This window comes from Eumetopias jubatus, unplaced genomic scaffold, assembly GCF_037043125.1.
Source record: "Eumetopias jubatus isolate StellerSeaLion01/CBP00866 unplaced genomic scaffold, mEumJub1_p1.0 scaffold_10, whole genome shotgun sequence".
In the NCBI taxonomy this organism is placed as follows: Eukaryota; Metazoa; Chordata; class Mammalia; order Carnivora; family Otariidae; genus Eumetopias; species Eumetopias jubatus.
Genome location: NW_028274816.1, coordinates 56,509,293 through 56,519,622, shown reverse-complemented (window position 1 = coordinate 56,519,622; position 10,330 = coordinate 56,509,293). Strand labels below are relative to the sequence as shown.

Sequence of the window (10,330 nt, the reverse complement as noted above, 5' to 3'; positions counted from 1 at the left end):
TGCTTGTGAGTTTGAAATGAATAGAGGGAAAGCGCTTAGAACAGTTCCCGGCACGTAAGGACTATACTGAGTTTCAGGATTATTATTCTACCTTCCACACAGCCCACAGCGAGGCCCACCACCTCCCCAATTCTGGCAGTGGCAGCCCCCTCCTTGACTCCGAAAAGGAGCGGCGAGCAGCGCGCACGCGCGATGGGGCAGTCTTATTTGGAAGCCCCGGCGGCCCGGCGGGCGGCCATCTTGATAAAGGGCAGCGACGGCAGCTTCTTGACGTCATCAGTCGGCGCGACGTGCGGACACCCGGCGGTTCAGGTCGCTTCGGGTGCGGTGGTTGGGGTGGGGTGGGGCAGGGCGGGCGGCGGGCGCGGCAGGGGGTGAGTGGTTGAGGGGCGTGATGGGCGAGGCGGCCGTGGCCGCAGGGCCTTGCCCGCTGCGCGAGGATAGCTTCACGCGCTTCTCGTCGCAGAGCAATGTGTACGGGCTGGCGGGCGGCGCGGGCGGGCGCGGGGAGCTGCTGGCCGCCACCCTTAAAGGCAAGGTGCTGGGCTTCCGCTACCAAGACCTCCGACAGAAAATCCGGCCCGTGGCCAAGGAACTGCAGTTCAACTACATTCCCGGTGCGTGGCGCCATGGGGTTGGGGGGGGTTGTTCCTCGAACTTGGTGTTGAGAAGGCTTCTGAAGCTCTGAGCTGGGTAACCGTGATGAGAGAACGGGATCAGGGTGACTGAAAGGGATCAAGGCTGATGAGGAGGCATCGGTGTCAGTGGCTAGGGTCCAGGATTCCTCAGACCCAGAGATTAGGATCCCTTCTACCACGGTTGTGATGATCGGGATTCACATGGACCCAGAGATGATGGCAATTGCCATGGTCAGAGATTAGCGAGTCCTAGAGTTCAGGGGTCACTGTGATTGGGGATATAGGGTCGGGAGAGTGCCTGACGTGAACTTTGTCCCCTCCCAGTGGACGCAGAGATTGTCTCCATCGACACCTTCAACAAGTCACCCCCAAAGCGGGGCCTGGTGGTGGGGATCACGTTCATCAAGGTATCCAGGCCCACTCCACCTACCCATTCCCTCCTCCTCACGATCCCATGCGCCTGACCCAAATCCCTCTCACTGCCCCTACTCTCCCCTGAGGCCAGTTTCCTACCCCAGGATTCAGGGGACAAGGGCAGCCCCTTCCTGAACATTTACTGCGACTATGAGCCTGGCTCTGAGTACAACCTTGACTCCATAGCCCGTAAGTGTGGCCTCGAGGGAAGGAGGGATGGGGAAGATGGGAGGGGGCACCTGTCAGGTCCCCGGTGCCCATCTGCGTGTGCTCCCCTTACAGAGAGCTGCCTGAACCTGGAGCTTCAGTTCACACCTTTCCAGCTGTGCCATGCAGAGTATGTAAGCTGCAGGTGTAATACCGTAGAGTGTGTGTGTGTGTGTGTGTGTGTGTGTGTGTGTGCGCGCGCGCGCGCGCATAGTGGGGAAGCTCTAGCAAACGAGGCAGCAAACCTGCGCATAGACAGTCAGACTCTAGTTTTGTTTTATAGAGCATTGTGCTTTTAAAGTGGCTGTGGACCAGCCTCGGCCCTGAACTAGATAATCTGAGAGCTGATTGAGCATCTGTGTTCTAGACATCTAGAACTCTCAGGTTCTGATGTTCTAGATTTGGATCCTGCAAGATCCAGAGATGCTAAGTTTTCTTGAGTCGTAAGCTCTGAGATTCCAAGATTTAAAAATTCTGCAGTTTGGTAGTTCTGAGATTCTGTAGTGATAAAGTCATTCTCCTATTTCGTATTCTCATATTTCAAGGAGACAGAATACAGACCATCTAGAATCCCAAAGTATGAAAATTCCACTCTAGAGCTCTTGAGTTCCATTCTAGAACACCAGTGGTCTAGCACAGTGATTGGCCAAGTTTTTTTGTTAAAACTACTCGTCTGCCGCTGTAGCAAGAAGACGGCCATTGACACTATGTAAATAATTGGTGTAGCTGTGTTTCAGTAAAACTTTATTTATAGCAACAGGGGGTAAGTTGGATTTGGTCTGTAGGTCATAGTTTGCCAGCCTCTGGTCTAGCAGGTGAGAATTCTAGAAGTTGATGTTCTGGATTCTAGGATTTGGATGTTCTGCTATTTTATGAGTCCGAATATCCATGGTGGCAATTTCTAGAAGTTCAAGTATTTCAAAGGAGATGGAAAGCAGAACTTCTGGAATACTGCAGTTCTAGATTAAAGAGGTCCCCTTCTAGAACACTAGAGCCCCATGTTCCGTGCCTGAATCCACACCCAGAATGAGGATTCTAGCAGGTGAGGGCTCTAGAAACAGAAGGTTTCTGCGATTCTGAGGTTGGACAGTTCTACACATGGACTCTGCCACACTGGGGCTCTAGATTTCTCTGCTTTCAGGGTCCAGGTCGGGAATCAACTGGAGACAGTGTTTCTCCTGAGTGGGAATGACCCGGCCATTCACCTGTACAAGGAGGTGAGGCAGAGGGAGGCACGGTGGGCAGGGCCCTGCCCCGGTCGCCATGGGCTGGTGCTGGGTGTGAGGCTGGCCTCGGTCTTGGTTCCCCCAGAACGAGGGGCTGCATCAGTTTGAAGAACAGCCCGTGGAAAACCTCTTCCCAGAGCTCACGAACCTGACCAGTAGGTAAGAGAGTACCTGGAAAGAGACCCTTGGGGACTAGAGCAGGCGGCCTCAGAGAAATCAGGTGGTGGGAAAACCCTCAGGAACAGCGAGGATGGAGATGACCTTAGAGAAAATGGGCAGGGGAGGGGAGTTCAGCAAGCTCGGGCCACGGATGTGACTTTGGAGAAGCTGGTCAACAGTGGTGATGACAGAGAAAACACGAAACAGGCTCAGGGAAATCAGAGAACCTCAGAGAAATCAGACTCCCCAGCGGGTTCCCAGGGCTACGGGAAGCGGGTGGATGCTCCTGGGGAGGCAGAACATGGGACCAGTACCTGGTGACACCCTCAGCCCCGCTGTCCACCCACCCGCCCACCAGCGTCCTCTGGCTTGACGTCCACAACCTCCCCGGCACGTCCCGGCGACTCTCCGCCCTCGGCTGTCAGAGTGGTTATGTCCGAGTTGCCCACGTGGACCAGCGAAGCCAAGGTGAGGTCCCAGGTTGGGGGCTGGGAGCCAGGGGCTGGGGGCAGGGCCCTGAGTCCTCCCCCTCCCCACAGAGGTCCTGCAGACATGGACGATCCTGCAGGATGGCCCCATCTCCCGAGTGATCGTGTTCAGCCTCTCGGCCCCCGAGGGTGAGCTCCGGGCCTGGGGTGGGGGGTGACTTCTGCGGGCTCGGCTCCCCACACCCACATTCATGCCCCTCTCCCAAATTGTCCAACCCCCCGGCACCCCCCCATCCCTCCCGGGCCCCCTCCCTCCCCTCTGTGCTCTCAGATTTCACTTCAGCGACTTGCCCCAGTGGTCTAACCTTAGACCCTCTCTCAAGTTGGACTTCTGTCTTTCCCTTGGTGGTCTGACCGTCAGCCGGCGCACTGTGACTTCCTCTCATCCCCCCTCTGGCCTCTTCACTCTGTCTCTTGCTGCGATCTAACCCTGAGGTCCCCCACCCCCACCCCCTGCCCCAGGAACTCCATGCGCCCTCCTACTCCTACGCGGGCTCCCCTCTTCCCCCACGTGTTGCTCTGTTCCTCTTGCTGTGCCCTGGCCTTCCCTGGTGGGTTCCCTTCGCCTGACCTCTGCAGGCTGCCTTCTGCCCCTCGGCTTGGTCTTCACTCCTCTCCCTCCCAGTCTGGCCTCACACCTGCTCCTCCTCCCGGCGTCTCCCCTCACTCCTCATTCTCTTGTGGTCTAACCTCGAAGCATCCCTCCCTGGCACAGCTTCGGGTCTTCGTCCTGTCATGGAACGGGGGCGGGAGGAGGAGCCTGGAGCCTGTCCCCTCAGGCCCTGCCCCCTCGTGCCCCTTCTCCAGACACCGGGGACCGGCCACAGCGGGAAGAGTACGGTGTGCTTGTAGCCAGCATGTTGGAACCTGCAGTGGTGTATCGGTGAGGGTCCTCAGCAGGAAGTCCCCTTGGGGGAGGTCGTTCAGGGCTGGGCAGGTCAAGGCGGTCGTGCCCCAGGGAGGGGAGCGTGAATGTCTGGAACTTGTCGGGGCCGCCGAGATGCCTTGGGGTGGGAACCGAGATGCCCACTCCCCCCGGACAAGCGAGTTGGCAAATGCTTACCACCTGGCTCGGCGTGTGGCCGATTTCTGGAGTGTACCTCCTCCCGCCGCGGTAGATTTCGAGCCACCAACATGATGCCAGCCAGCTGGCAAAATTTCTGAAAACATCCCAGTTTGCTCTCGGGAGCCAGAGCAAGCCAGATGTGGCTCCCCTGATGGGCAGCGCAGGTGTCCAAGCTGGGGCCGAGCCCCCCACCCCGCCCCGGCCCCACGGAGGCTGTGTGCGCATCCAGACTGGAGGCAGAAGAGGCAAAGTGGGGCCTCCATGTGGGAGTGAGATGGTCCCGCCTCCAGGGGACAGCGTGGGTGTCCCTGTTGGAGAACAGTGGGTCGCCAGTCTGGGAGTGAGCAGTTCGGGTTCCCCTTGGTGGACGTGGAGACCTCCAGGTTGGAGACGAGGGGGTCCGGGCGTCAGGAGGAACAGCGTGGCCCAGACCTGGGAAGGCGAGCAGCGTGGGCGCCCAGACCAGGCCTGCCGCCTAGGGTGGCGGGCACTGTGGTATGACCTCGGTCTCCCCACCGCGTTCGGGGACCCTCAGGGACCTGCTGAGCCGGGGCCTCGAGGACCAGCTTCTCCTGCCCGGCAGTGACCAGTTTGACAGCGTTCTCTGTGGCCTGGTCACCGATGTGGACCTGGATGGGCGGCCCGAAGTCCTGGTGGCCACCTACGGGCAGGTAGGACCTGGGGAATGGGACCACTGCCGCCTGTCCCCTCCCACTGCCCCACATCCCCATGTGACCCTCGCCCCCACCCCGCCCCCGCAGGAGCTGCTCTGTTACAAGTACTTCGGCCCAGAGTCCGGGCTCCCCGAGGCCGAGCGCGGATTCCGCCTGCTGTGGCAGCGAGGCTTCTCCAGCCCGCTGCTAGCCATGGCGCACGTGGACCTGACCGGGGACGGGCTGCAGGAGCTCGCCGTGGTCTCCCTGAAGGGCGTGCACATCCTGCAGGTAGCTGGGCTTCCCGGGTCCGGTTCCCCTCGAAGCAGAGCCTGAGCCGGAGGCTTTGGCACACCTGTTCTGTCGAGGGCACGCTCTCCCCAGAAACACGGAAGGGGACAGGGAGAAGCCCCACTAGGACGTGCGTTCAGGCGCCACCGAGGCGCCCCCCTCCTCTGCCTTATTATTATTAGCCTATCCTTTGTTGTCAAGGTCTCACCTTTGTCTCCCCCCCACCCGTGCCTCGCCCCTCGGTGGTCTAACCTCAGCCTCCCTCCCGTACAGGGTAGTGTCTCTGCCATGTTTCAGTCCTTCCCTGTCCCTTCTGAGTTCTAATCTCACACCCGTACATTTGGGTCTAGGCTCTGTTCCTCCCACTGGAAATTCAACGAAGGCCGTCCTCCTGGGTCTAACCTTCACCCCATCACAGAGACCCATTCCCACCCCACATGCTGCTCTGCTCTCCAACCTCCCGCCACAACCGAGCTCCCGCGTGGTCTAACCTGCGCCCCTCCTGCCCTGTCTCAGCTGGGCCTGCTCTTGTTTCCCACAGCACAGCCTGGTCCAGGCATCGGAGCTGGTCCTGACCCGGCTTCGGCATCAAGTACAGCAGAGGAGACATCAGTCGCAGAGGCTTGGGGACAGGGCTGGTCTGGGGCCCACTGAGACCTCGGCCTCCTGAGCTCCCACCCCACTGCCTGCCCCGGAGCCAGGGGCAGTTCGCTGGAGTAAATCGCCCCTAGCCATTCATGGTGGGGAAGCCTCCTGAAGGAGGGGATGGTCTCCCCAGGCCCCCCAGGATGGTGGAGCTGGGAGTTCTTGCTCAGGCTCTGCCCCATTGTGCCCTGCAACCCTGGCTGATGCACCCCTGTCTCGTACCTCAGTGTCCCCGTTTGAAAATGGGATGATCTCACCTGACTCCCCCCCCCTTTTGCCCCCAGTGAGAATTGGTCAGCCAATGATTATATGTCCAGAGGAAGCGGACTTTGACTTGTCTTCATTCTTTCATTCTGGCAAGTGTGTGCACCTGCTGTGTGCCAGGCTCAGTGTTGGGTGCTGGAATCGCCCAGAAGAATAGGAGAGAGGGGCATATGAGGAGAGAAAATCCAAGGTTAGACCTAGAAGCGGGACTGAGGTGAGATCATAGTGTAGACCTCAGAGAATAGAAATGAGGCCCTGCCATAAAGGCTGAAGTGAAACCAACGTGGAAGAGATTGTAGAAGCTAAGGAAAAGGACTGAGGTTAGACCCCAGTGGAGCGCCCTGGATCTGAGGTTAGACCCCAGTGGGGCGCTCTGGATCTGAGGTTAGATCCCAGTGGAGCGCCCTGGATCTGAGGTTAGACCCCAGTGTGGCACCCTGGATCTGAGGTTAGACCCCAGTGGGGCGCCCTGGATCTGAGGTTAGACCCCAGTGGGGCGCCCTGGATCTGAGGTTAGACCCCAGTGGGGCGCCCTGGATCTGAGGTTAGACCCCAGTGGGGCGCCCTGGATCTGAGGTTAGACCCCAGTGGGGCGCCCTGGATCTGAGGTTAGACCCCAGTGGGGCGCCCTGGATCTGAGGTTAGACCCCAGTGGGGCGCCCTGGATCTGAGGTTAGACCCCAGTGGGGCGCCCTGGATCTGAGGTTAGACCCCAGTGGGGCGCCCTGGATCTGAGGTTAGACCCCAGTGGGGCGCCCTGGATCTGAGGTTAGACCCCAGTGGGGCGCCCTGGATCTGAGGTTAGACCCCAGTGGGGCGCCCTGGATCTGAGGTTAGACCCCAGTGGGGCGCCCTGGATCTGAGGTTAGACCCCAGTGGGGCGCCCTGGATCTGAGGTTAGACCCCAGTGGGGCGCCCTGGATCTGAGGTTAGACCCCAGTGGGGCGCCCTGGATCTGAGGTTAGACCCCAGTGGGGCGCCCTGGATCTGAGGTTAGACCCCAGTGGGGCGCCCTGGATCTGAGGTTAGACCCCAGTGGGGCGCTCTGGATCTGAGGTTAGACCCCAGTGGGAAAAATACAGAAACCTCAAAGGAAAGGATACAGGTGGGAAGGACTGCCGTGGGAAGCTATGGTCAAATTGCCACAGAGGGTTTGAAGCTAGCCCCCCACCATGTGAATAATGGTGAGGTTGGACCCCCAACAGAAATTACTCTGGTTAGACCTTGTGCTGAGGGCCAAGGTTAGACCCCAACAGAAAGCAACTGAGTTTAGATCCCAGTGGGGCATACCGAGTTGAGGCCCAGGAGGGAGAGACCCAGGGTGTGCCATGCTGGAAAGGTTAGACCTGATTGGAAAGCCCGGGGGATCCAGTGACCAGGGAGTTTGAGACAGGGCTGGTTTCCCTGGCCCAAGGCTGGGCTGGCTGTAGGATTTGCTCCCTCTGGCAGCCCCGGCTAGGGCAAGGGAGAAGGAAGCAGAGGTCTGTATCTCCGGGACCAGTGGAGGGCAGGACCGGGGAGAACTCTCGCCCTCCCCCACCGCAGGCCAGGAACAGCATCGGGGCAGTGGGTTGGGGACTAATTCCTGAGCAGGATCCGGGCTGGTGGGGAGGGTAGGCTTTTTCCTCCCTGGGGGAGGGTTTGGGCGGGACTCCTGCTTCCCAGCGCAGAGGGGTAGACACCACAATCATTCTGGCCATCCAGTCTACCTCCTACCAAGGAAGTCCACCCAACAGTCTGACCACCCACACTGACCGTGAAGACCAAGCCACCTGGTGGGTTTTTAGGAGGCAGGAGACCACCAATCCTTGGCCACCCTTGCCAGCTCCTAGAATCCCGGGCCCAAGCATGGCAAATTGCAGGGAGCTGAATCGCCTCCCTCTTCCTGGCAGCCCGCCCAAGGGTGTCCAGCCTGGACTGGCCATGGGCACAGACTGTTGGCGTGGGCGGGGTCTCCTCCCTCCTGCTGCCCGCCTGCCGAGGCGGAGAGCTGCATCACCTGCCGTCCTGGGTGGGAGTGGGACCCCGGCGTGGGATTAGGTGAGTTTCGTCAGCAATGGTGTGAGTCTGTGAAGCGTGTGCTCACGGGCTTGTATGTGCACGTGTGTGTCCACTTAAGGGCTGGGGCCCTCGCCTGGCCGTTTGCGGGTTCGCTGCCTAACTTCCCACTTGCTCCTCCATCTGGAACAGCACGCAGTGGAGTGGTTAAGGCTGTGGAGCCCGAAGTCCCACTTGACCACTCTGTGCCTCGATTTCCCCATCTGTAAAATGAGACTAATAGCATTATCTCACAGGATTATTAGAAGGGCTAGTTGTGTCAACACCTGTCAGTCACTTACCAAAAAAATATAACATCGCCTGGCAGGTGGTAAGGGCGGTATGAATGGCAACTGTTGTTACTATTATTAATGGGTGCCTTTGTGGTTGTTTCTGGCTGGCTTGGCGAGGTTGTGTCTGCAGGCACAGCGTGTGAATTTGGATCTGACTGGTTAAACATTTTTGCCCTCCCCCTGGTTCTGTGAGCCTGTAACTATTTGTAGCTGTTCGTGCCTTTCTGGCCCTTGTATGGATCAGAGTGTGTGTGTGTTGGGGAGGGGGAAGGATGCCTCTGAATGACCCCCAAGCCCCCCCCAAAACACACACACACACACACAAAAGCACCCTTCGCCTCTGTCCCTTGTCTGTGGTGCTGAACCTGAAGGGTGGGTGGGAGGCTTGGGCTCCCCCCAACCTCCTCTCTCCAGGCCCCTCCCCAGGCCTCCCCCGCCTCCTCCTCCCCTCTGTCTCTGGCTCCTCCTCCTCCCTCCCAGCACTCTCCCCCGTCCCTCCTCCTCCCTCTCTCCCGACTCCCCCTCCCCCGTGTCCCTCCCCCCTCTCCCTCCCCTCCTCCCTGGCTCTCCCTCTCAGTCTCCAGCTTCTCTCTCTCTCTCTCTCTCTCTTTCTCTCTCTGTCGGGCGGAGTCACCCACCACTGCCAGCCCAGTGCTAGGGGGACCTGCTCCAAGCGGCAGCTGCAGGTAAGAGACCCTCTGTTTGGGGGGGGGGGGGCGTGGAGGAAGGTTGGTGTTGTCCCAGGCGGGTGGAGGGGGACATTTGAGGAGCCAGGAGCCGCTTTTCCCTGAGCTCGTCTATGGGGGTTGGGGGGCTGCATATCCCGGGTGGGGATACTCCGTCCCTCCCGTGCGTTGGGGGCGCCACCAGCAGCCAACATCCTCAGCCCCTCCTGTGTCCCAGGGAGCATGGCGGGCTGAGGAGGGGGTGCCTCCTGGGCGCTGAGGGGGCGAGAACACCCCAGCCTGTCTGGGGCAGCCCCCCTTCGCCTTCTCTCCCTCCGCCCCCGCCTTCCTGCGTCTGGGTCTCATCCTTCTGTCCCTGCGTCTCTCGGGGGTCCTGTCCTGCGGAGTCTGGCTGCCTCTCTTGAGTCCCTTTCGCTGTGCCCGTCCCTCAGTCCCTCACTCGCGCCTCTGCCCCTCTGGCTCCCTCTGTGCGTGGGTCTGTTCTGTGTCTTTTCGGGGTTCTGTCTCTAAGTCCTTGGTTTCTTTCTGCCTGCCTTCCTCTTTCACCATCTGTGTGTGTGTGTGTCTGTCTGTCTCTCTCTCCCGTCTCTGCTCTCCTGTGTTTCTGTCTCTGTGGGTGTCTCCCTCTCTCTTCTCTGCCCCTCTCCCTGCTCTCCATCTCTGTCTGTAGGTATGTGGTCTCTATTTCTCTGTCTCTCTCTTCCCTGGTAGCGTGTTAACTCTCCTCCTACACACGTTTGTCCCCGCCCCTGGCAAGGGGGAGACCTGGAGAAAGAAGACTCCCCCCTCCGCAGAGTGGGCTCCCCCAGAAGGCACGGAGTCCCCCAAACTCCTCTCCCTTCTTCAGCTGAGCTCCTGCCCATCCTCCCGGCTGGCTTGTGCCCCGTCCCTCCCCACCCCACCCCCCAGGACAGAGCTCCTCTCCTCTCCCCTGCCTTGTACCTGGCATTCTGAAGCCAGTCCTTTCTGCAGTCTACCCTATACCCTTTGTGATGGAGACTGCAAGACCTCCAATCTTGCCTCCCCATTCCTCTTCATACGGACTGGACCGGTCCTTCCTGCAGTCTGACTTCTATACCTCTTGCCATTTGTGCATTGCTTGCTTCACTCGTCCGTTCCTTTGACAGTTACTGAGCACCTCTCCTACTCCAGGCACAGCACCGAGGTACTGGGCGAGTCAGGCCAGTCCTTTCTGCAGCCTCACCTCCATTCCTCTCGGGGCATACCAGCCTCAGACCTATCTCTCAATGGAAGTGGCTCTCC

General features: G+C 59.6%; 1 protein-coding gene across 1 annotated transcript; it reads left to right on the top strand.

Moving 5' to 3' along the window:
• The first annotated feature begins 372 nt into the window (after positions 1–372).
• Positions 373–6,108, top strand: KPTN (kaptin, actin binding protein). The gene is made up of 12 exons (XM_028087826.2): positions 373–617; positions 963–1,045; positions 1,157–1,241; positions 1,335–1,389; positions 2,401–2,476; positions 2,571–2,644; positions 3,003–3,112; positions 3,184–3,261; positions 3,940–4,015; positions 4,734–4,869; positions 4,960–5,142; positions 5,684–6,108. Exons 1-12 carry the CDS (start codon positions 395–397, stop codon positions 5,810–5,812), a joined length of 1,308 nt encoding a protein of 435 aa, XP_027943627.1. The 5' UTR covers positions 373–394; the 3' UTR covers positions 5,813–6,108.
• The last annotated feature ends 4,222 nt before the right edge of the window (positions 6,109–10,330 follow it).

Coding starts and splice junctions, on each gene's coding strand:
- KPTN (XM_028087826.2), top strand. CDS start 395: ATGGGCGAGGCGGCCGTGGCCGCAGGGCCTTGCCCGCTGCGCGAGGAT. Junction 2,477..2,570: donor CCATTCACCTGTACAAGGAG/GTGAGGCAGAGG, acceptor TGGTTCCCCCAG/AACGAGGGGCTGCATCAGTT. Junction 2,645..3,002: donor CTCACGAACCTGACCAGTAG/GTAAGAGAGTAC, acceptor CCCGCCCACCAG/CGTCCTCTGGCTTGACGTCC.